At 37.9% G+C, this 27,507-nt stretch overlaps 1 protein-coding gene across 4 annotated transcripts in view; it reads right to left on the reverse strand.

Moving 5' to 3' along the window:
- The window catches only part of UGT8 (UDP glycosyltransferase 8), a 94,057-nt gene that overhangs the window by 40,692 nt on the left and 25,858 nt on the right, over positions 1-27,507 (reverse strand). For 3 of the 4 annotated variants that reach the window (XM_019927856.3, XM_073804921.1, XM_073804920.1), the window contains 2 exons: positions 21,938-21,966; positions 19,919-20,742 (listed from right to left, as the gene is read on the reverse strand). In XM_019927856.3, the coding sequence (XP_019783415.1) occupies positions 19,919-20,740 (822 nt within the window). In that variant the 5' untranslated portion in view covers positions 20,741-20,742; positions 21,938-21,966. The remainder of the gene's footprint in view (positions 1-19,918; positions 20,743-21,937; positions 21,967-27,507) is intronic. The other variant, XM_019927858.3, reaches the window with a different exon arrangement.

Here is a 27,507-nt window from a genome sequence, read left to right on the forward strand (position 1 = left end):
AGAATAAGTTAGAACTTTTAAGCGTATAACGTGAGTGGGTAAAAAGAACTGATATTAGGGACACCCAGCAAGTGCCCCTCATTCTCTGGAGCCATTATCTTTCCCTTTTCCTAACCAGACTAGTTATGCTGCTGGTATTGATTCATCTGACTTGATGTCTTACTGACACGAGACCTCCGATTTCAGTATAAAATATTCACTACTCCTAGAAAGGTAATACGTTAACATTGCTATCAGCCATTAACACAGCACTGAATAAACTTCTTAGTTCTCATCTACACTACAGCTAGCTAACTGCATCTCAGGTTTGGAAACAAGGTGTTTTTTTTAACAAAAAGAAAAGGAGAAGGGGATTGATTTGGGAGCACTGGGCAGCCTGAGCCACAGTAAGGCTGACTGAAGGGGCTACAGCGGGGTTCAAATCAGAGGTAAAACACAGCAGAGGAGAGGAGAGCAGTAGAAAGTCTGTGTGTGTTTAGTGGTGGGTGGCTGTCAGGTTGGGGGGTGTTACTGAAAGGGAACAGAATAAGGAAAGTGAAGAATAGAAAGAGAAGTCGATAAGCCACATGTAAACTTGACAGTTCTGACTAAGGCTGGCCACATTTTAGAGGGATTATAGATTTCTGTGAAAGGATGATATTGATAAAGTATTCCCAGCGGGTTAAAACATTTTGCTAAAGATTGCCTACTTTCCATACTCGGCACAAAAGCTTATTAATGAAACCACTACTGCGTAAAGATTATTTATTTATGTTTCTCAAACAAAAATGGCATTGTCTCGACTCCACTGGGTATGCTTTGTCCAGTTTGATGTTCTAATTAGCAATTCTTAGCATGATTAAATGCTAAATACACAGCTGTGTGAGGCTTCAGCTGGTAGTAACCAGTAGTGCCTAATACTGACTTTTTAAAGAGAAAAACAAAAGTACTCAAATACTGGATATAAAACTTTAGAGGCCCTATTCAGCTGAAAGAAGTAAAGTTATCAATATAAGCACAGATTATGTACAATGTGTGCATAAAGCTAACAGCTATGTCGTATTTTTCATCTCTGTTGAAAAATTATTTGGACTAGGAACAAAATTAGCCTAATCTAAGTAGCTGGTTTCGTTTAACTCACATAAATAACATATTACATATGATTGCCATTAAATCATCATAGTTTTAAAAAGACAATTACTAAGCAAGTCTAGAGGGATAACCTATATTCAAACATTATTATAGGAAACCTATATACTTTTTTGAATAAAATGAATTTTTCTACATTCAACTGAAAATAAGTTGTACATAATAAACTAGTAGATAAATAACTCCACTTTTTATCTCTACCTTACTTTAGTCCTTATAACACCTAACACTTCTAAATAGTTTAAAACAATGGCGACTTTTCTATCTTCATAATAGAAAAGTGATCCAAATTACGTGTCAGCATAAATTTCTACCCTTTAAATCTGTAAAGATCCAGTAAATAAACCTCGTTTGAAGTTTTATTTATGAAGCAAGTTACTTAAAACTCAATTGAAATAAGTTGTAAAGAGAAAAAAATACCTTATCTGGTAAGGCTTTGTTAACAGAAAGCAGGTTTCTGTTTCGTGCCTCAGATGTATGATAGTTCTCAATCTTATACGTATTTCTATGTATATTTTCTATGTATAACTAACACAAGTTTTCACGCATCTAAGCTTTGGCAACGTAGTGGGCAAATTCCTTCCTTTTTTTATTGCTCTACATATTGTTCAACTAAGTATGAACTTTACCAAAATGAAATCAAATTTGCAAAGGCTTTAAGCATTTTCCTATCATTTCAATTTTTGCCTTTGAGAAGAATATTTTACAAAATCCATTCACAAATTTTCATTAAAAACTAAAAGATATAATCTTTCAGGTGAGAAGAAACCACATTATGTGTATGACTTGATGTGTTTTAAAATTCTCTTTAAGATTACACTTCAGGAAAATATCCTTCAATAAAAGTGGTAATTCAATTATATTCCCTGAAAAAGATGTATTTTGTGTATTGTGCAAAATAAAACCAAACGATGAACTGAATGTTAATCAGCTTTTTAAAAAGCAAAAATTATTTCTTTTAATACTATTTCTAATTATGATTTACCAGACAAGAAAAGCTTCACCATATGTAAATTGCAAAATCAATCCTCTTTCATACCTATCCCTTGTCCACTCTCTGCAAGCCTCCACTTCTATGAACTAGGACTTAAAACACACCTACAGAGAGGTCTGCTTGACTTTGATTCTGTCAACATTAATTGCACCAAAAGTAAAAATGTTTTAATTTAAGAATATAAGTCTGGATTTTAAAGTATGTATGGTGCTCAATATGTTCGATTTCACACCATCACTGAAGTGGAAAAACCTTTAAAAACCAGTTTAATCCCCATCCACTCACCCACCCACGGCTTAGTGACAAAGAAACAGGAGCCCACAAAGAGAAATCGATCTCTCCAGGACCTAGCCAGAGACTCTGAATACGCAGCTGACCCTTGAACAGCTTGGGGGATAGGGGTGCCAACCCTCCCCGCAGTCAATAAGCCCAGTATAATTTACAGTCGGCCCTCTGTATCTATGGTTCCTCTGTATCGGCGCATAAGTGGACCCACGCAGTTCAAACCCCTGTTGTTCAAGGGTCAACTGTATATATTTGTCCGGTTCCCAGTGGGTGCTCTTTCAACTTTACCAACGGACTGATGCAGCAGATGCAAGGCTGATTCTTAAAGGTGAGCATGACTTTAAAGTCCTTTGCTGCTATTATCTACTTGGCAACAATTAAAGTTGTCTGGTGACATACAACCACATGTATATGTCCCCAACTAACACATGGAAACACCTGATTTGGTGGCAATGATAACTGATGGACCGTCCCTTCCTGAAACACCCACTCCTTGGATTCTAAAACACCACTTGACTTCTCAGAGTTCCTGGAGGCTCCTCTGAGTTTACCCAGCTGCTACATGATAGAGTATCAGGGGCTCAAACCTAAGTCCTCCTCTTTCTCTACACTTCTCCGTAAGTAATTTCATTTATTCCCACCACTTTAGTACTGTCTTCTGGAAGATCACCCCCACCTTTGAATACACAGCCCTGGCCTTTCCTATCAACTACATGCTCACATGTTCAAAGGTCAACTGAACATCTGCACTCAGACATCCACAGGTTTCTCAAATTCAGTATGTCCCGACCTGAACAATGCATTTTCCCTCAAAAATCTGTTCATCCCCCACTCTTTCCCATCCAGGAAATGACACCTACTGGTTATTTAAGCAGGAAACCTGCCTGTTTTTGAAGTATCCCCACTCCCCAAATTTGATCCCAGTTAATTCTACCTCCCGGTATACTTGGAATCATCCCTCTGCTCACCACCTCCGCATCCATCAACCCACCTCTTTCCTGAGCTAAAAAAAGCAACATGCACTCATTCGGTCCTCCTGTCTTCTCTCTTCCTCTCTTATAATACTTTCTCCACAAAGCAACCAGAGGGAGTCTTTCTAAACACAAATCCAATCACATTTAAACTCATCTAGTGAAATCCAAACCCCTTTTAGTGGCAGGATCTTTGCTCACCTCTCCAAACCCAGCTGAGCCACCTGCCCTAGCCTCACGCCTTCAGCCTCACTGATTTTTCTGGGGTCTTCAAAGTGCAAGTGCCTTCCACCCTGAGGATGGGTGTGTCCTTTGTCTGGAAAGCTTTCCTCCCCTTGGCTCCACCTTCTCCTAAGGCCCTACCCTGTCTCCTTGTTCTCTATCATTGCACCCTGTTGGTTTCCTTCCCAGCACTTCAGCATCGAAATTATACATCTTATTAATCTGTCTACATCTTTACTAGTCATTTCTCCCATTAGACTATAAGCAGCACAAAGAAACTAACTTGCACTTAACATTACTAGCCCGGTGCCAGGCACATACTAGGAACTCAATAAACATGCACTGAATATATAACTAAATAGCTATCTATCCTTTTTATGAGTGGCCATCCCTTTGTGTTTTGCAAAACCTTTTCCCTGCCACACACAGGGAAAAGTTCTCAAAGGACTTTGCAGTGAAAAAGAAAACATCAAGTTGGTTTAGCTGTTCCTCACACTGGGCTGACAAGGGTAGGCAGGGAACGTAGTTATTAGCCTCAAGGTTTTAATAATATTTATCAAGACATTTGAGCTGCTTTTCACCGATAAAAACTCTGGCAATTTACAATATAAAAACAATTTTATCCCACTTTTGCAAAATAAATTGGGCAAACGCATCAGCCTTTACAACTCGAAATTATATTAATTCAAAATGTATGTACGAGGGCCTATACTTCGCAAAGTGCTGCAATACTAGGTATGAAAGTGGGTGGGATATAAAAGATGACTGAGCCGATAGCACTGCTGTCAAAGAGTTTCTTCCATTACTCTTTCTGAAAGGTCTTCAGTTTTTCAGAGCCTAGTGACTTTCTTAAAGATCTATGCAGATGAAATCTTTTCAGTTACTATCAAAAGGACTTTTCTCTAGATCTAATTGAGCATAAAACAATTCAAAGCAACAGACAATTATTAAGTAGTTGCTATATTCAAAGATGTATAAAATGAGGTCAGCTTACTTTGACAGGTTTATTTTTACTATTATCATATATCTAGGGGAAAAGAAGAGAAGCAAATCGAGGGAAAATAAATAATATCCTGAACATGGCATTAAGTTTTCCCTTCTTGCATTTGAGCACCAATTTTCCCAAAGGCCACCCTGACAAAAAGCCACCCATGTGAAATAATCTAAGTATTAACTTTAACAGGCACTCTTCTCAGAAGTAGACAAACTTTTTTAGGAAAAAAGAAGACGTGCCTCCCTCTCACAGTACTTTCTAGAATGAATGCTCTGTTAAGAGACTGACTAACTGACTACATTTATACTGATAGAATCAGAATTCTTAAATCTCCTACTAAAAGTGATTCCTAAAACAGCAATAAATGTTGCTTTACAAAAATATACCTTGATATAAAGCCAAAAGAAAATGGTGGAGGTATGTGTATCCCACAGTTGCTTTGTGATCAGGGTTTAAGGAACAGGTCTTCCACCACAAATACTCAGGGTTCTGGTCTGCATACTTTTATCATTTTCATTTTGGTGCCAATTCCTATTACTGAGTACAGGCATTGTGAGTGTCCTGCCACCCTCTACACTGTGTGAGGAGGAATTTTCTATACTCCATGATTTCAGATGGAATTAGAATACATTCTGGATTAAGAAGTACCTGAAAAATTCCATCCCACTACTTCAATGCCTATTTCTCTCTGGCTATCTGTCCTGTTTTCTTGCTACAAAAATACCCTTTACAAAGCAACTCTCAGCTCCAGGACAATACTGGGTTTATCAGGCAGGGCCTTATGTGCAAGCTCAGGGTTTGTTAACTTGCAAGAGAGATGCCTTCAAAGTAAAAACATAAAAGTGGTTGTCGCAGTGTAAAAATACACGTGACCCTTGAACAACATGGGTCTGAACTACATGGATCCACAAACACATGGATTTTTTTCAATAGTACATACTACAGTACTACACGATCCGTGGTTGCTTGAATCCGTGAATGAGGAACTACAAATAAAGAGGAACTGTGTATACAGAGCCAACTGTAAATTACACGTGGATTTTTTCTTTGTTTTCTGTTTTTGCGGTACACGGGCCTCTCACTGTTGTGGCCTCTCCCGTTGCGGAGCACAGGCTCCGGACGCGCAGGCTCAGCGGCCATGGCTCACGGGCCCAGCCGCTCTGTGGCATGTGGGATCTTCCCGGACCGGGGCACGAACCCGCGTCCCCTGCATTGGCAGGTGGACTCTTAACCACTGTGCCACCAGGGAGGCCCTACACGTGGATTTTTGAGAGGAAGGAGGGTCAATGTCCCTAACCCCTGTGTTGTTCAAGGGTCAACTGTATTTTCTGAGTAAGCAAGCTAATGTAAAGATTGGACACTAAAAAACAAACCCTTTCTCATTTTGTTATATTTATAATATTGATATATTATAAATACAAAGAAATGTTAATGGGTAGTGAGCATTTACAAAATGCTACATAAAGTAAATGACATTCTGCTTGCTACTAGATTTTGGATATAAGATTGTACATAAGAACAAAAACAATTTCAGCATATAACTTTTTAGGATTTTAGAAACAGGCATTTCTGTAATATTACATTAAAATCATAGCCTGTTTTGATCCAGTGCTGTATATTAACCTAAGATAAAATATTTTTAGAACGTTGTAAAACAAAAAAAAGTGATAGTTTCATCTTCTCCAGAAGGATAGTCCCCCAAATTTGGCAATACCTAAATCTTGCCATTTCTTCAGCATACTTAAGGTCCTGTGTGGGTCTTCCCTTCATGAGCAAAAAGATTGGAAGATTAAAAAATAAAAACCATAATAACAAATGTTACAGTCCCTAGAGGATCGACTTTCAAGATGGTGGAGGAGTAAGATGTGGCGATCACCTTCCTCTCCACAAATACATCAGAAATACATCTACACGTGGAACAACTCCTACAGAACACCTACTGAACGCTGTCAGAGGACCTTAGACTTCCCAAAAGGAAAGAAACTCCCCACGTACCTGATCATGTGGCTGACAGGGTCTTGGTGCTCCAGCCGGGTGTCAGGCATAAGCCTCTGAGGTGGGAGAGCCAAGGTGAGGACACTGGACCATGAGAGACCTCCCCACTCCATGTATTATCAATCGGCGAGAGCTCTCCCAGAGATCTCCATCTCAACACTAAGACCCAACTCCCCTCAGCGACCTGCAAGCTCCAGTGCTGGACAACCTGTGCCAAACAACTAGGAAGTTAGGAACACAACCCCACCCATTAGCAGAGAGGCTGGCTAATAAGTTCAGAGACACCCAAAAACATACCACCGGACACAGTCCTGCCCACCAGAAAGACAAGATCCAGCCTCATCCACCAGAACACAGGCACTAGTCCCCTCCACCAGGAAGCCTACACACCTTCCTGAACCAACCTTACCCACTGGGGGCAGACACCAAAAACAATGGGAACTACGAACCTGCAGCCTGCAAAAAAGAGACACCAAACACAGTTAAGGAAAATGAGAAGACAGAGAAATATGCAGCAGATGACGGAGCAAAGTAAAAACCCACCAGACCAAACAAATGAAGAGGAAATAGGCAGTCCACCTGATAAACAATTCAGGGTAATGATAGTAAAGATGATCCAAAATCTTGGAAATAGTAGGAAGAAAATACAAGAAATGTTTAACAAGGCCCAAGAAGAACTAAAGAAAAACAAACAATGATGAACAACACAACAAATGAAATTAAAAATTCTACAGAAGAAATCAATACCAGAATAACTGAGGCAAAAGAACAGATAAGTGACCTGGAAGATAAAATAGTGGAAATAATTACGACAGAGCAGAATAAAGAAAAAAGAATGAAAAGAATTGAGGACAGTCTCAGAGAACACTGGGACAAAATTAAATGCACCAACATTCGAATTATAGGGGTCCCAGAAGAAGAGAAAAAGACAGGGACTGAGAAACTATTTGAAGAGATTATAGTTGAAAACTTCCCTAATACGGGAGAGGAAATAGTCAATCAAGTCCAGGAACCACAGTGAGTCCCATATAGGATAAATCCAAGGAGAAACATGCCAAGACATGGATTAACCAATCAAAAATTAAGTACAAAGAAAAAAATATTAAAAGCAGCAAGGGGAAAGCAACAAATAACACACAAGGGAATCCCCATAAGGTTAACAGCTGATTTTTCAGCAGAAACTCTGCAAGCCAGAAAGGAGTGGCAAGACATATTTTAAGTGATTAAAGGGAAAAAACTACAACCAAGGTTACTCTACCCAGCAAGGATCTCATTCAGATTCAACAGAGAAATTAAAACTTTTACAGACAAGCAAAAGCTAAGAAAATTCAGCACCAGCAAACCAGCTTCACAACAAATGCTAAAGGAACTTCTCTAGGCAGGAACATAACTAAAGGAAAAGACCTACAAAAACAAACCCAAAACAATTAAGCAAATGGTAAAGGAAACATACATATTGATAATTACCTTAAATGTAAATGGGTTAAATGCTCCAACCAAAAGACACAGACTGGCTGAATGGATACAAAAATAAGACCTGTATATATGCTGTCTACAAGAGACCAACTTCAGACCTAAGGACACATACAGACTGAAAGTGAGAGGATAGAAAAAGACAGTCCATGCAAATGGAAATCAAGAGAAAGCTGGAGTAGCAGTTCTCATATCAGACAAAATAAACTTTAAAATACAGACTGTTACAAGACACAAAGAAGGACACTACATAATGATCAAGGGATCAATCCAAGAAGAAGATATAACAATTGTAAATATTTATGCACCCAACATAGGAGCACCTCAATACATAAGGCAAATACTAATAGCCATAAAAGAGGAAATCGACAGTAACACAATCATAGTAGGGGACTTTAACACCCCACTTTCACCAATGGACAGATCATCCAAAATGAAAATAAATAAGGAACCACAAGCTTTAAATGATACATTAAATAAGATGGACATAATTGATATTTATAGGACATGCCATCCAAAAAGTACAGAATACACTTTCTTCTCAAGTGCTCATGGAACACTGTCCAGGATAGATCATATTTTGGGTCACGAATCAAGCCTTGGTAAATTTAATAAAACTGAAATTGCATTAAGCATCTTTTGCAACCACAGAGCTATGAGATTAGAAATAAACTACAGGGGAAAAAATGTAAAAAACACAAACACATGGAGGCTAAACCATACACTACTAAATAATCAAGAGATCACTGAAGAAATCAAAGAGGAAATCAAAAAATACCTAGAGACATATGACAATGAAAATACGATGATCCAAAACGTATGGGATGCAGCAAAAGCAGTTCTAAGAGGGAAGTTTATAGCAATACCATCCTACCTCAAGAAACAAGAAACATCTCAAATAAACAGCCTAACCTCACAGCTAAAGCAATTAGAGAAAGAACAAAAACCCCCAAAAGTTAGCAGAAGGAAAGAAATCATAAAGATCAGATTAGAAATAAATGAAAAAGAAATGAAGGAAATGATAGCAAAGATCTATAAAATTAAAAGCAGGTTCTTTGAGAAAATAAAATTGATAAACCATTAGCCCGACTCATCACGAAAAAAAGGGAGAAGACTCAAATCAATGGAATTAGAAATGAAAAAGGAGAAGTAACAACTGACACTGCAGAAATACAAAGGATCATGAGAGAATAAAAGCAACTATATGCTAATTAAATGGACAACCACGAAGAAATGGACAAATTCTTAGAAAAAGCACAACCTTCCAAGACTGAACCAAGAAGAAACAGAAAGTATAAACAGACCAATCACAAGCACTGAAATTGAGACTGTGATTAACAATCTTCCAGCAAACAAAAGCCCTGAACCAGACGGCTTCACAGACGAATTCTATCAAACATTAAGAGAAGAGTTAACACCTATCCTTCTCAAACTCTTCCAAAATAGAGTAGAGGGTGGAATACTCCCAAACTCATTCTATGAGGCCACCATCATCCTGATTCCAAATCCAAAGATGCCAAAAGAAAGAAAACTACAGGCCATTATCACTGATGAACATACATGCGAAAATCCTCAACAAAATACTAGCAAACAGAATCCAACAGCACATTAAAAGCATCATACACCATGATCAAGTGGGGTTTATCCCAGGAATACAAAGATTCTTGAATATGCAAATCAATCAATGTGATACACCATATTAACAAATTGAGGAGAAAAACCATATGATCATCTCAATAGATGCAGAAAAAGCTTTCAACAAAATTCAACACCCATTTATGATAAATACTCTCCAGAAATCAGGCATAGAGGGGAACTTACCTCAACATAATAAAGGCCATATATGACAAACCCACAGCCAACATTATTCTCAATGGTGAAAAACTAAAACCATTTCCTCTAAGATCAAGAACAAGACAAGGTTATCCACTCTCATGACTATTATTCAACATAGTTTTGGAAGTTTTAGCCACATCAGAGAAGAAAAAGAAATAAAAGGAATCCAAATCAGAAAAGAAGAAGTAAAGCTGTCACTGTTTGCAGATGCCACGATACTATACATAGAGAATCCTGAAGATGCTACCAGAAAACTACTAGAGCTAATCAATGAATTTGGTAAAGTAGTAGGATACAAAATTAATGCACAGAAACCTCTTGCATTCCTATACACTAATGATGAAAAATCTGAAAGAGAAATTAAGGAAACACTCCTATTTACCACTGCAACAAAAAGAATAAAATACATAGGAATAAACCTACCTAAGGAGGCAAAAGACCTGTATGCAGAAAATTATAAGACACTGATGAAGAAATTAAAGATGATACAAACAGATGGAGAGATATACCATTTCCTTGGAATGGAAGAATCATTATTGTGAAAATGACTCTACTACCCAAAACAATCGACACATTCAATGCAATCCCTATCAAACTACCACTGGCATTTTTCACAAAAATAGAACAAAAAATTTCACAATTTGTATGGAAACATAAAAGACCCCAAATAGCCAAAGCAACCTTGAGAAAGAAAATCAGAGCTGGAGGAATCAGGCTCCCTGACTTCAGACTATACTACAAAGCTACAGTAATGAAGACAGCATGGTACTGGCACAAAATAAGAAATCATGATCAATGGAAAAGGATAGAAAGCCCAGAGATAAACCCACACACATATGTCAACTTCTCTTTGATTAAGGAGGAAAGAATATACAATGGAGAAAAGACAGCCTCTTCAATAAGTGGTGCTGGGAAAACCGGACAGCTACATGGAAAAGAATGAAATTAGAACACTCCCTAACACCATACACAAAAATAAACTCAAAATGGATTAAAGACCTAAATGTAAGGCCAGACACTATCAAACTCTTAGAGGAAAACATAGGCAGAACGCTCTATGACATAAATCACAGCAAGATGCTTTTTGACCCACCCTCTAGAGAAATAGAAATAAAAAAATAAATAAATGGGACCTAATGAAACTTCAAAGCTGTTGCACAGCAAAGGAAACCATAAACAAGATGAAAAGACAGCCCTCAGAATGGGAGAACATATTTGCAAACGACGCAACTGACAGAGGATTAATCTCCAAAATTTACAAGGAGCTCATGCAGCTCAATACCAAAAAAACAAACAACCCAATCAAAAAATGGGCAGAAGACCTAAATAGACATTTCTCCAAAGAAGATATATAGATTGCCAACAAACACATGAAAGAATGCTCAACATCATTAATCATTAGAGAAATGCAAATCAAAACTACAATGAGGTATCACCTCTCACCAGTCAGAATGCCATCATCAAAAAATCTACAAACAATAAATGCTGGAGAGGGTGTGGAGAAAAGGGAACCCTCTTGCACTGTTGGTGGGAATGTAAATTGATACAGCCACTATGGAGAACAGTATGGAGGTTCCTCAAAAAACTAAAAATAGGGCTTCCCTGGCGGCGCAGTGGTTGAGAGTCCGCCCGTCGATGCAGGGGACACCGGTTCATGCCCCGGTCCAGGAAGATCCCACATGCCGCGGAGCGGCTGGGCCCGTGAGCCATGGCCGCTGAGCCTGCGTGTCTGGAGCCTGTGCTCCACAATGGGAGAGGCCACAACAGTGAGTGGCCTGCGTACCGGAAAAAAAAAAAAGACCTACAAATAGAACTACCATACGACCCAGCAATCACACTACTGGGAATATACCCTGAGAAAACCATAATTCAAAGAGTCATGTACAACAATGTTCACTGCAGCACTATTTACAATAGCCCGGACATGGAAGCAACCTAAGTGTCCATTGACAGATGAATGGATAAAGACGATGTGGCACATATATACAATGGAATATTACTCAGCCATAAAAAGGAATGAAATTGAGTTATTTGTAGGGAGGTGGATGGACCTAGAGTCTGTCATACAGAGTGAAGTAAGTCAGAATGAGGAAAACAAATACCGTATGCTAACACATATATATGCAATCTAAAAAAAAAAAAAAAAGGTTCTGAAGAACCTAGCGCAGGACAGGAATAAAGACGCAGACATAGAGAATGTACTTGACACAGGGAGGGGGAAGGGTAAACTGGGATGAAGTGAGAGAGTGCCATGGACACATACACTACCAAATGTAAAATAGATAGCTAGTGGGAAGCAGCCTCACAGCACAGGGAGATCAGCTCGGTGCTCTGTGACCACCTGGAGGGGTGGGATAGGGAGGGTGGGAGGGAGACACAAGAGGGAGGGGATATGGGGATATATGTATATGTATAGCTGATTCACTTTGTTATACAGCAGCAACTCAGACAACAATGTAAAGCAATTATACTGCAATAAAGATGTTAAAAAAAAAGTGATAGAGATAAAGGAAAATAGGGAGAAAAGTTAAAGGACTTTAGTACTGAAGACCTTACCTATTATTAACATGGCTGCACATGGATGTTCTATGTAGATCTGCTTCCTAAAGCAAGGGAAATCTAGATATGTATATACATTTCTGGTGGTACAATTTATACTGAAAATAATTTTCTAGAAGAGAAAAAATCTATAATGATCAGGAAAAAAATGATTCTCATACAAAATATATTACATAATGTAATTAAAATGTACAGTTCACACTTATTGTCTGAATGTAAATGTGGTTAGTCCTTAAACCAGCAGCATCAACATCACCTAGGAACTTGTTACAGATTAGTACACCCATCCCAGATCTCCTAACTGGCCCTACAATCCATGTTTTAACAAGAACGTGATGAGATTCTGATCTAAACAATACTGCGGAGAGTGAAGGAATTACAGTACACAAAAGCTACAACTTGGGCAGGCTATAGAGATATAGGAAGAAGTAAGGATAAACACCGAGGTTGATTGCAGTCTGCACTCTAGACCTTAGAAGAAAATCTCAAACTTTTTTTTTTTTTTTTGAGGGTTATGGGTTACCTCATCTAATAATCTAATTCAGCAGGGCCTGAGTGTGGAGGAGAATCTGGGTAGAATCTCTGTCTAGAAGGCAGGTATTTATTCGTCTGGAGCTTCCCCCAAGGTCCCTCAGGAATGGGAAGCCCAGAAGGAGAAGGAACAAGCCTGGAGGCGGCAGAACAGGAGCAGAATCCCTGCTCCTCCACTTAAAGGACTGAAAAACCACAGATAGGATCACTGAACCTGAAGAAGCCAGCATTCGAAAGTACCAGAGGGCTACTTCCTTAATTCTCCTGCCCTTACAACACATACCTGTCAGCTTCTGCTCATTTCTTAAGACACTCAGACGGTCTAAGGGGCACCTATCTCACTTGTCATTTTCATTCTACTTCAGTGAGAAAGACAATGAAAGAAAGGGAAATAAACATCCCCAAGATGGAAGTAGAAGTACCAAGTGCCAACCCCTAAAATGAGTAGACGTGATACCATAGACACTTCCTCCACGTACTCCCTACGCCTCTGAAACCATTCTTCTATCTGCCAGGTGGACGACAGCAAGTGATAGTGATTCAGTAACTACAGCATCTTAAATAACGAGTTATCACAACAATAATAAGAGCAACAACTACCACCACTAGTTATTGCCATTGCGCTCATTTATGGAAACCCTCGGAGGTAAGCACTGCTGTCCTCATTTTAACGAGGCTGACTCCCTCCCTTGTCCGAAAGAGTCTTATGAAGGCCAGGACTAAAAGCCAGGACCATTTGGCTGAAAAGGCCCATGTTTTTCCACTTTGCTACTTTGCCGCAGCCCCTGGAAAGTTGGTATAAAAAATTCCGTAAACAAACTATGAAATAGGTAGCTTGTCTCCAGTGCCACTGCTTCTTCAGAAGCTCGTGCTCACTCCATCCTCTCTGTCAAAATCTGCACTCAGGAATAGATCTGACAAACTCATTGACAGTAGCAATTTAACTGTTTGGCTTGGAATGAGATTATTTGTGAAGAATATCATTCTAAAAACTGGTGCCAAAGCAATTTAATTATGAGAACTATCATTTGTAGAAAATGATCAGTTAAAAAATATTTCCTTTGACATCGCCAGCATTTGAATTAATATCTAAACAAACAATTCTGCAGGGCATCTTAAAGCTTAAACACTTAACAGCAGAGGGAGGAAGGTGTTTAAAAATCATGTCAGACTCTGCAATTTCAATTATATTCGGGTCTCCTAATGTATCAGGAAACCCTTTTAAGCCTATGATGCTTACAGAAGCAACTGATAAGCTATTTAAAACTACAGTGCTTCTTAGAAAATTACCACTATCAGTGAACTAAACAGTAACTTATTGATGTTTGCAACAGTGCCTGATTTACTTCTTGGATAGATTCACTTAGCCAGGTAATCTGGTTTCTTACTACAATAAAGACAAAAATATATAATCAACCTACAAAACCTTTGCAAGAAATATCTGCAACAACATTCACATTACTGAGTTCCCACAGGGAATCTATTATTTATGCCCAACTATCATGTTGTGGTGAATATTTAAGCTAAGAATCAGTAATTGGAATTAAATCATTCATCTCTTCCAAATATTAGAGTTCTCAATTTTCCGATTCCTGCACAGCTACCAATATAGCACAGTAGTACTGCATGGATGAAGACATCCTAAAAAATTACTTGTGAGTGATGGTATCCAACATAAGGAACTTACTATAAAAGATATATATTTTGATTAAATGATACTTATTTAAAAGGGGACATTTTAATCAATATGATACAATGGTTATAATTTTATCTCTAGCTTTATATTTCAAGAGATAACTTATATGCAACATACTATTAAAATAGCCTTAATTTTCCACATCTGCCGTGCAACCCTGGATCAAACTGTTAGCCCCAAGGACTCTGGTCCCATAACTCAGCTTAGATATCCATTCACTCTTGGGGAGCCAGCTTTCCATTTCCATATGTAATAATAAGTAATGGCTTCTAGGTGACTCAATGAAAACTAAATAAAAAAGCCACTGTCTCGCTTCTTGGTTTTATTCTTCTTCTCATGACCTGATCTTCTCACAAGTGGGTTAATCTAATGAATCCATTGCACAATGTCCCTTTTTTGCCCCCAAACCTTTCTCTGTGAGGGAGTTCAGGCAAACTACAAAATGACAAACAGTGAGTATCTCATGACACTGTCCTTGGCCTCTTGCTCTTTCTTATCTGTTTATCTCTTATCTGTATCTTTCCCCAGGACTGTGTTTCCCTAAATTAAGAATGTCTCTACAAATGGTGAAATGAAAATGCCTTTCATACTCCTAGCCTGGCCATAAAGCACCTCTGAGGTCCACCAAATGAGTGCCATACCACCCCAAATCATCTTTGACACAGCAACAGCTGGCCTGACTTGCATTACTAGCCCTGTTCACATGTATGTTTGGAACATAGTAGAGACCATTTAGCTCACCAGTTGGGTAACGTATGATGATCTCCTTTTCTCAATATCAGTATCATTAAGTGGCTATTCTAATTTATTAAAATAACTTAACCTGGAAAGTTTGGTTACTTAATGGCTGCAATGGCATCTGGACATAACTTGGAATAAACAAATAATGGTTATAATATTAACAACACTGTTGTACTAGTTCAATCACCTATTTTTTGGCAACTATTTCTCTTTGATGCAATTCATTTAAACATTCATTGAGTGGCTACCATTTTCCAGGCACTCAGGGTACAGAGGTTACCCACCTTGGTGTCCACCCTTTATGGCATCCACACCCTAGCTAGGGAGAAAGCCGTGTGAAAAACCAATAATTAAGGTACAATCCATTAGGTGCAATTACGGTTCAGGGCTATAGAAGCTGAAAAGTGGCTGAGGTCAACTGCTTGACAGGGCTAGACCACTTCCCACCAATGGGAAATCACCTAAAAATTATCACCTGAAACGTGAATTTTAATCATCAAAAGACTCCCTAAGTAAATGTACTATTCTTTGGTAGTATTATTGTTATTACCCCCTAATCAAACCACTAAAAGCTACAGTCACCCTCTATAAGATGTTATTATTTCATTCACATTTAATACTTGAAGGACCTAATCAAATAGGGATCTATTTACAGACCTCCTTCGTGACCTAAGTAAAGCTTTTTATTTTTTTAATTTGTTTCCATGTTCTCTACCACCCTGTAAAGATAGAGATAAGCCACTATATGGATATAATCCAACCTAAACCTCTTCCCCTTAAGGACATTTTAAGGCCTCCTACTGTAGGCAGCCCGGTAGTAAATAGTATGATAAGTTAGGCGTATGCATTTAGAAATGATTCTATTATCAAGGCAGACAATTTCTTCACTCTACACCAATGCAACATTTTGTAATCAAAAGCATTTGGATTCTGCCTGATTTCTATCATTACATCTGTAAAGCACAAGGAAGAGTCCAAATGGTGTAATGTGACTCTCATATTAAGTCCTCACAATCTCTGAGATAGCAAATAAAGATCAGCAAAATTGTCTCTGCATAGTTTTGTATACACTCTAAATGTGTAAATGAGTAAAATGAGTGACAAGAGATGCAGGCAGCTTGACAAAATATCTAACTAATAGCAAAACAATCCACTTGGCTTTGTTTAATAGCAAAACAATTCACTTGGCTGTGCCACAGACTCTGGCCTGGACGAGACACTCCAATTCTTTTCATCTCCTGTGTGACAAACGAATTTTTGTATTTTGAGGAGGAAAAATAGAGCTGAACTAGATGCTCTCTAGAGTTTCTTTGGGCTCAAACATTATGAAAGCTCCTGGAAAATGTCTTTTAGACATTTTCTCTATCTTTTCATCCCAGGTTGTGAAATGAAATCCCACTGTCAAATCATTTCCAGACATCTGGAAAATTTAATCCATTGCCAGTGTAAGATACCAAGGCAGTTAACAATTAAGCTGTTATTAGTGAATCATGTGTTCTAGGAGGCCACTTGCTGGGCTCTATTATTTTAGTGTCACAACCATGACCTGTAAGTAATACCGGCATTTGAGAAACTCATTAACTTTCAGAAACCTGAGGTACAGTTTACTGTATCAGACAAATCTACTAGAGAAATCGCAATAGGAACACACGTGTTCCTACACTTATAAAGCCTCACTAGTGTGAGGAATATATGAAAGGATAAGACACATCATTCTTCAAAATACTCCCTATTGAAGAACTTTGTAAATGGCACACTGAAGTGAAAAAGGCCCTTCACACTTACAACCTAACAGATTTTCCATGATAATAATATACGTATCCGGTCCACATACGTAACACATGCACATGCCAGATGTGTATGTATCTGAGTGTGGCACCTAACTAACTGTCAGAGCTAAAGCAATAATTGTAAATAAAGAGCACGTTTTCAAAAGAATCATTACAAAAAGCCCAAAGAGGAAAAAAGAACAGGAAAGCCCACAAAGTAGGTCAAGCCAGTGTCAAACTAGAAATCATGGCAAATCAGAAAACATTTTGGGTAATAACCTTATATGAAGCTCCAAAAAGCACACAAAAGATGCTTTTAAAGTAAAACAAGGTAGAGTAGCCCCCCCTTTATCCACAGAGTATATGTTCCAAACCTCCAGTGAGTGCTTGAAATCTTGAATAGTACTGAACCCTATACATACCTTTTCTTTCCTATACATCCATACCTACGATGAAGTTTAACTTATAAATTAGGCACAGTAGGAGATTAACAACAATAACTAATATAAAATAGATCATAATATACTGTAATAGAAATTATGTGAATGTGGTTTCTCTCTCTCTCAATATCTTATTGTACTCTACTCACCCTTCTTGTGATGACACGAGATGATAAAATGCCTATGTGATCAGATGAAGTGAGGTGAATGACGCAGGCATGATAAAATGCCTACATGATCAGATGAAGTGAGGTGAATGACGCAGGCACCGTGACACAGAGTTAGGCTACTGTTGACCTTCTGATGATACATCAGAAGGAGGATCATCTGCTCCAAGCGATGCTGGATCATGGAGCCATTACGATGGCAACGGCTGGATGTCAGGAGCAGACCATGTGGATGGCTGGGTATTCTGGGCGGGACAGAGCTAGGCTATGTGACATTTCATCAAGCTACTCAAAATTATGTGCAATTTAAAACTTATGAACTGCTTATTTATGGAATTTTAATATTTTCAGACCGTGGGTGACCGAGGATGACTGAAGCTGCAGATAAGGGGGGACTACCACAGTGAAACTAACAGGCATAAGGACCCATGCTACTTGACTAAGCATACAATAGTATTCTGTACTTATATAGTTCAAGCCGCTACAACTCAAGAAAAATGTACAGGGATGGAAGAAAAAAAAAGGCAATCAGAAGATTCCTTATTATTGGTTCCTTCTTCAACCTGAAGAAGGGAGATAGCATTCGAACAAAAACTCAAAGGAGCAAGCAGAAGGGCAGTACCCTGTTTGGGAAAAGATGAAGATTTGAGGGAGTACAGCTGATCTGCCTGACATTACGAACGACTCAGTTAAAGCAGAGACAGACTTGCTTCCAGGTCTCTTGGAAGCTGCTTCTGAAGTTTGATTTTAGTTACCTTTAGGAAAGGGATAAAACATCACACAGTGACTCTGGCAGAGACTATGTGGGATTCGAAGTGGGCTTAAGTAAATTCACAAATGGCTGAGACATGCTGAGACTAACCCCTATCCTTCACAGCTGGTGTCAGAGAGAAGGCCTGAGCTCACTCTCACAGCCTCTACCAGCGGCATCTAGGGCTTATGGGCCAAAGATCTGGCAAGTTCTATTTCTCCATATTACATGAAATATATCAAAGTATTATTTATTAAATATGCTTCTAATGGAGGTGTTAAAGAAGTCTACAGGCTGTATATTCCAATCACCTTATGTCCCCACGAGAAAATTCTGCCTAGTGATTGTGCTTACCTGATACCTATAGGAGAAAAACTAGATTTACTCTTCATCAAGGCCCTGGCAGGTTTTTTCTTAAATGTAGTGACCAGAGTTAGGGATGAACAATTTAACAGTTGTCGTGAGTGGCTACTTTAAGAATTTTAAGAGTAGAAATGGTTGCAATAGCAAAAATCATAGAACAGGCCCTACACTTCTGGTAAATGCCATTAGATGTTGAGATTAAATCCAGCATCAACCTGAGGTTAGAAAATCCCCTACAACAACCGATATGCAATACGGCTCCTGCCAGTTTGAGATACCTAATAAAAAAACAAACCAGGATGGAGAACAGAACACAAGGGTACGTGCTGACAGCTCAGCCAGCAAAAAGAATTCAGGTTTGACTCAGAGTAGAAGGGTTTTGTTAAGACATAATTAATTCCATCTTTGAAATGAAATCACAATGGGGCATGATTTCTTTAAACAGTTACATTTGCTTACTAACTTAAAATTAGTTAGCTTCCTAGGCGAATGGAAGTTACTACCTCATTTTCAATGTTGGACATAAACTTTCTAGTGGTCAGGACTGCTGAAAGAAGAACCACTACTCACGTCATCCTACTTATTTGAGTTCACGGGACCTAACCTAGATGCAGACAACTGTGTTTGTGCTTTCTGGGGGAGATAGAAGGATCTCTGTGTTTAATTAAAAGCAAAATCACTCACACTCATTAAAACGAACTATCTAACTACATTCTCTGTTATACTACAGTGATAACTTAATCAAAAATCTACTTTCCAGTCTACTGACCATATGGCAGAGTGGCCTCTCGGGATTACCGAAATGCTCCTCTGACGTAGGAATGCGTTCCACGGGAGTGAGGCACCCACAGATAAAGGGACCTTGGTAGGCTCTGTGTCTTAACCACTTTTTAGAATAGCATTTGTTACCCGACAATGCCCAGCTCTATCTCTTCAAAACTCAAAGCTGACAAACTGACATTTATATTTAGAAAAGATTCCCAAGGAGCTCAGCAAACCTTACTTCTGGTAGTGGGCTGGCTGGTTTGGTGAGGATCCCTCCTACATAAACAACATTAGGCAGAGTGGGTCTCGGAAACTCCAGTGCTACATCTGTACACAGCATCCACAGGCTGGACCCATGGACCAAGTCATACATGGACTTCTCCGGCAGCAGGTTGTACTTCTGCATTATCCTCTCATATTTGGGAAGAACCAGAAAGCTGACCCCTAATCTGGAAATGAGGTAAACGCCGGTGTTTTTCATCCTTTGCAGCAGGTTCATGTGGTCTGTGAGGAGTGAGTTAAACTCCGGGACGTAAGCTAATGGGGCAGGAGCGCCCACTTCGGCAGGATACCAAAGGCCAGTTGAAAATACAGCATATTTAACCCCTAAAAGATGAGCTATCACAAATCCACACATGTCATTAGGGTCCACCAGCAGCAGGTCAAACTTTTCCTTTTTTAGACCCTGAATCAGGGCACGGTTGCCAACCATCATATCACAGTTCTTGGTATAGTGATCCAGTATGTCAAACAGTTCGATTGCTGTCAATCTCCCAGAGAAAATATTCCTCATTTTGGACTGCAGGAAAGCATCCGAGGTGGTACTGTTAAAGATCCCTGGGTAGCGCTGGAGGCTGTAATGATTAGATGGCGTGATGTCTCTACCTTCAGAGAGGAGGAACACTGTGTGGTGCCCACTCTCGTGCAAGGCAGAGGCTAGTGTCTTGAAAATGTACATATGGCTTTCGAACATAATTGGCGGCACGATGATGATTTTGGCGGCCTTCGCTATCCCAACAGCACTCCACAGGAGCATGAAATACGGAGTGTAAGACTTCATAGCTGAAATGACAACCAGAAAACTACTGAAACCAGAATGCAACCCTTATCATTCAAAACAACCACAAAGACACTTTTTCAAAGTATTTGATGATCCAGTACTTTGCCTAAGGATCACTTTTAAAAATTATCCCAATGTTTGTTCTAGTTGCCTCTTTATTTTTGAAAGGTATTTTTCAAAGTATAGAATTGACAGCAAAACTGGCATAGACTGAAATATATTTAAAATGTATCAGTTTTGGAACACACAATTGCATCAATAATGGAGAACTAATTTTTTTTTAAATTTGAAACGAAACCTATAAGATTGAATGACAAAAGATCTCTCTTCTTTGAATAATAGCTATGAGGTATCTATGAAACATCTGTTTATCTTTTAATTGAACATCAATGTTAATCCCAGGAATTAGAGCCAAGACTTATTATTTCCAGGTATATCAGCATGTATGTCTCTTTTTAAAGCTTTTTATCACAGCAGTAACCTTCCCAGTTATGACTAAAGCATATCAAAAAAAGATTATGTTTTAGAAAATAATTATTTCAAGTAGTAATTCTATAGAAAATACACTTTTCCACAGGAAAAAAATGACCTTGAATGTGACTTTCTCCTTTATCTAAATACCCTTAAGCATTCTGGCAGACTCTGTTTATGTAATTTATATCAATTTGCTGATTCATTTCAGGACATTATCTAGAAGAGAAACTTTTAATAGAAAAGTTCAAGAAAGTTAACTGCATCTCAGTAAATGTTTGTGAAAGAAGTGACTGATGAGTGACTATGTCCTTGACTACACTTCCTGTGTTGTACCTGTAACTCAGGTGCAAAAGGCAAGTCAGATGATGGCTGTATCCTTGATGGCTAATGCTTCTTCTATGCTTTTGTGTTAATAGAGTATATACAATAGTTAGATTCATCCTCTAACATTTTTTAGAAATAATACCTATGGGGGCCATAGAGTATGCAAACTCCCCCTACCTATCCAAAATATTTTTTTCTTAGACTCTAAATTAGCCTCCAAATAGGGAAAGATATGAACAATAGTCACCCATGAGAATTGGACACTTTTACTTCAAGGAACAACTCAAAATACATTTATATGCAATCACCAAATCAATATCTATTTTTACTCATTATCATATATTAATCATCCTACTTGTACAAATTCCCACCACATAAATGCAGTTTAAACAACTATACCTTCTCAACATTCAAACACTGCAAGCAACCTAAAAAAAAAAAAAAGAAGAAATCAATAGCAGGCAATGATAGATTCTTCCAATACCAAGATTAAACTATAAATATTTCCAGGTGCTTTTTCCCTCTCTCATTACAAGGAAATTTTCAAACCATTTCTAAATGATACTACATCATTAAGAGTAAACAGAAGTAATATGCTTTATAAACATATAAAAGTCTATGCTAAATGTTGCCTGAATTAACGTGAGGGCTTTAAAAAATAAATTTGGAGAAAACACTGTTTATGTAGCAATAAAGTAAGTTTATTCTATAATTACAAGGTCACTGAAGGAAGAAAATTAAGCAACCAATCTTGGAGAAAACTTTCCAGGTCTTTATTCTCCTGTGTTGTCTCTCCAATGTGTCTCTCTGGTGTAGCCTCCTTCCCATGCCAAGGAGGAAAAATTAGGAATTTTAAGTAGACATGTTATTAATTTTAGGAGTGAGATTTATGTAGAAACAGCTATTACAGCAGAACTGTCCACTGCTGTGGTTAATAGTGCCTGTTACTACATGCATGTCCAAGAAGACACACAGGATGATGGACCAATGGTAGGCAACTGCTCTGCTGACTGTGTTTTGCATTTAGCTGAGCAGACTCAGTTCCTTCAGCTGCAGTTAAAACTATTACTTTATCATAAATCACTAAGAAACAAAACAAAAAAATAATAGTAGGGAAACAAATCCTTTTACCATGTTTCTTATTTTTTTCCCTTTTTTATTTTATTTTAGTACCTACTGCAAAGTAAAAAGAAATTGCACAAAATGACGATTTAATGCACAATTGCTTACATTCTAGAACAGCACCATCTAATAGAATGATCTGTGATGATGAAAATGTTCTATCTCCTTACTGTCCAATATGGTAGCCTCTAGGGAGCAGCTAAAATATGATTAGTGTGACTGAGGAACTGACTTTAAATTACTACTAGTGGCTACTGTACCAAAATAAGGTTAGAAAAAGGACATAGATTCTGTACGTAAAAATTCTAAAAGTAACTATTCAGAAATACCAATATTCATGTGATAAAATATCTTCTAAAAATAATGTCTACTAGGCCTGCATATGTCTTCATGAAAAAAGACATCACCAACAAAGAAGCATCATTTGCACAAGCGTGTTATTCGCTGTTCAAATACAAAGTTCATTATGAAGCATTACAACAGCACTTTAACCTCAGAACTATCTCTTTCATGGATAACAGAATGACTAACGCAACTACCAACAAACGGTGAGATACTTGCTAGTCCAGAAGTATCAGAATGTGTCTATTGATAAGCTGGACTTCATTAATATTAAAATTTCTCCTCTGAGAAAGATAAGGTCAAGAGAATGAGAAGATAAGCAATAGACTGGGAGAAATATTTGCAAAAGACGTATTTGATAAAAGGACTGTTATCCAAGATACGTAAGGAAGGAACTCTTAAAACTCAACAATAAGAAAACAAGCAACCTGACTTAAAAAGGGGCCAAAGACCTCAATAGACACCTCACCAAAGAAAATACATATGGCAAATAAACGTAAGAGAAGATGTTCCATATCATATGTCATTAGGAAAATGCAAATTAAAACATAATGGGAAACCACTACACATCTATTAAAATGGTCAAAATCCACTGACAACACCAAATACTGGAGAGGATGTGGAACAACAGGAACTTTCATACATTGCTGGTGGGGATGCAAAACAGTCTTTGGAAGACAAATTGGCGGTTTCTTACAAAACTAAACATACTCTTACCATACGATCCAGCAATTGTGCTCCTTGGTATTTACACAAAGGAGATGAAAACAGATGTCTGCACAAAAACCTACACAGGAACGTTTATAACAGCTTTATTTACAATTGCCAGAACTTGGGAGTAACCAAGTACACCACCTTACGTTAAGTGAATAAATAAACTGTGGTTCACCTATATAATGGAATATTACTCAACACTAAAAAGAAATAAGCTACCAAGCCATGGAAAGGCAGGGAGGAAATTAAAATGTATATTTATTAAATGAAAGAAGCCAATCTGAAAAGCCTACATACTGTATGATTCCAATTACATAAGCTTCTGGCAAAGGCAAATTTCTGTGGAGATTTAGGCAATCTCTAAAGAGATTGGTGGTTGCCAAGGGCTGCAAGGAAGGGAGGGATGAACACGTGGAGGCACAGAGGATTTTTAGAGTAGTGAAACTGTTCTGTGAGATGTTACAATGGTGGATACATGTCATTATACATTTACCCAAACCCACAGACTACACAACACCAAGAATGAACCCTGTAAAGTATGGACTTCGAGAGATAACGATGTGGCAACATTCACTGATCAAAACAAATGTACCTGTGGTGCAAGATGTTGATAGCGGAGGGAGGCGTGCATGTGCAGGGGGAGGGAGGATATGGAAACTCTATGTATTTTCTGCTCAATTTTGCTGTGAACTTAGAACTGCTCTAAAAAGTAAAGTTTACTAGTTTAAGAAAAAATTTTAAAGCAACCTGAAATAAAATAATGAAAAGAAAATAAACTAGATGATAAAAAAAAGGATGTGGATGTATTAAATGCACTATAAACAAAATTAAATGAAACATGATATCCTAGAAAAACAGCCTGCAATATACATAATAGACATTTAACTTCTATAAGCATTTTCATGAAGCCATTATTTAGGGCAGGAGAAGACTGTTACTAATTGCAAACATTTCGAGATATGTTAGATTCCCAACAACTGGAGACTGGTTAAATAAATTGTCGTTCATGCATACAATGCAGCCCCGAAACAACCCTGTGAAAGAACATTTAATGGCATGGAAAGATATTCAAGATTAGGTTACTAAACATGCTTATAGCATGTAGCACTCTGTAAAAGATATATACGTATATATACATAGGAATGCTAAACACCAAAGGGCAGTGGTTTTTTTCTGGATAGTATGAATTGTAAGGGATTGTAATTTAACTTTTTCTACGTTGGACACGTGTTACTCTTTTCTTAATAAAAATAATGATAAGTATTTTTTTAAATAATATGTGATGAAAAAAGATCTCATTCACAGTAACAATAAAGTATATAAAATACCTTTAAAATTAATTTAAAAGGATATATGTATTTTGGCTATACTAAGTATGGCAAGTCTTTCCCTGAAGATATACATGGAAATAATACTAAGTGTATAGAAATACTATAATGGAATACGATATTCTAAAAAAGCTAATCCTTCCCATATTATAAATGCACTGAATAAATTCCTCTCAAAATTCCACTGGATGGCTTTGTTTTGTTAAGAATTTGTCCAAACTATAGCCATGTTTCTTGGTTAGAATAGGCAAGAAGAGAGAATACACTTTTGAAAAAGAAACAGTAATGACTTGGGACAGAAAGGTAAACATTAAAATACATTTTGTAATTAAAACACTCTATGTATATGTGTGGTGCATATATACAATGGAATACTAGTCAGCCATAAAAAAGAATGAAATAATGCCATTTGCAGAAACATGGATGCAACTAGAGATCATCACACTAAGTGAAGTAAATCAAAAAGAGAAAGACAAATACCATATGATATCACTTATATGTGGAATCTAAAATATGACACAAATGAACCTATTTACAAAACAGAAACAAATTCACAGACATAGAGAACAGACTTGCAGCTACCAAGGAGGAGGGGGAGTGGGGGAAGGATGGAGTGGGAGGGTGGAGTTAGCAGATGCGAGCTATTATATATGGAATGCATAAACAAGAAGGTCCTACTGTATAGCACAGAGAACTATATTCAATATTCTGAGATAAATCATAATGGAAAAGAATATGAAAAAGGATGTGCATATATATATATATATATATATATATATATAGAAAGAGAGAAAGAGAGAACTAAATCACTTTGCTGTACAGCAGAAATTAACACATTGTAAATCAACTATACTTCAATTAAAAAAACAAAATAAAAACACTACGGAAGTAGCCCAAGAATCCTGAGTCAAATCAATGGATCACAGTAGGCAGCCTGTAAGAATTTCCTGATATGAACATAATATGAGATGAAGGAAGTACAAGTAAACGAAGAAAGAACAACTCACTCAATATGAAATGTGAAAAGCTGGCTTTATATTTGCAAAACAAAATCACTACATTTTTTACCTTAGAGTTTCCCCAAAGTAAATCAGACAGAATAATGTCAAAATTTTTTTTTCTAATAAAGCCGTTAAGAGTGTTGAGCTTTAAATGATCTCTGGAAAGTGAAAGATAATTCTGAGCATAAAGCAAAGGAAAAAAATCACTATTATTCGATTCTGTTACATAATCATTCAATATTTTTAGAATGTTTAAAACATCTAGTGCAAAGGTTTCCAGTCCAGGAGGGCTGACCGAACCCAAGTGTTTCTACTCCTTTCCTCCCAAAGCTCCTTTGGAGTTAAGTAAAGAATATAAAAGGGAATAAATACCTAATACCTCTGAGAATTGACATGAGCAGGTGAGGTATGGGCAAAACTACAGTCATCAGCGGAATGGAGTTGTGACACCGTTTGTGTCAAAAATTTGACAAATAGCTTGTTGAGAGAAAAGAATGCAGGAAGTCATGGCCCAGAACACACAGAGGGAAAGCCTGCAGCAAGGATGAAAACTGCTTCCAGAATGGCTGAGAGCTTGAGAGGACACTGGAAGAGCAAGCGCAGGGGGGGAAGAGCAAGAAATGAAGGGGAGGCGCTCTCTCAAGAGGGACTGAACGCGCTTCCCATCCATCACATCTCCCCTTCACTCCCGAAGAGGCAAAGCAGGGGCTGCTGCATTTACCCCCAGAAGTAAAAATGAAGATCCGTTCTCTAGAAAAAGTGGATAACCTGCCTAACGAGCAGTGAGAGCTGATAACTCGGGCTAAAACCCTCCTAATGTTGGCGTATGGGAGGTGGCAGATGGCTCCTCACCCGTGCACCCTACAGGTGGCACTGGGCACGTCATCCCTCCACACGCAGTCTGAACTCAACCTCCCAGTTAGTCCAAGGAGCTTAAAACTTGCTGAATGACTGAACAAATGAACAAACGAGATTTCTTCTTTCATGAAATCAGCAAGGATGTGATTTTTAGTGATAAGGCTCAGTCCTTGCCAAGGCTATAGCAGTCTTACGCAGTTGGTGAAAATGTAAATCGGCACGAGTGTTCTGAAAAACAACTGGCACATTATTTTACATTTATGAAGCTATCCCGAATCAGAATTACCAACATGTATGTACGAAGACATTCCCTGCATTCACTTCCGACAGCAAACAGGCAGAAACTCCTAAGAATCCAGCAGTAAAGGATTGATCAAAGTATGGTATATCTTATAATGGAAAACCATAGAACCATCAAAAACCATGATTTGTAAAACAGTTTTACTGTGAGAAAATGCCTATAACATAATAAGGAAGCAAGAAAACAAAATTTTACATACATATACTCGATATATGCATACATAAAATGATTATAATGACAACAAAGTAAATATCAAACAGTTATCAATAGTAAATTTCGATTGTCAGATTGAGTGATATTGTT

This window comes from Tursiops truncatus, chromosome 5, assembly GCF_011762595.2.
Source record: "Tursiops truncatus isolate mTurTru1 chromosome 5, mTurTru1.mat.Y, whole genome shotgun sequence".
Classification (NCBI taxonomy): Eukaryota; Metazoa; Chordata; class Mammalia; order Artiodactyla; family Delphinidae; genus Tursiops; species Tursiops truncatus.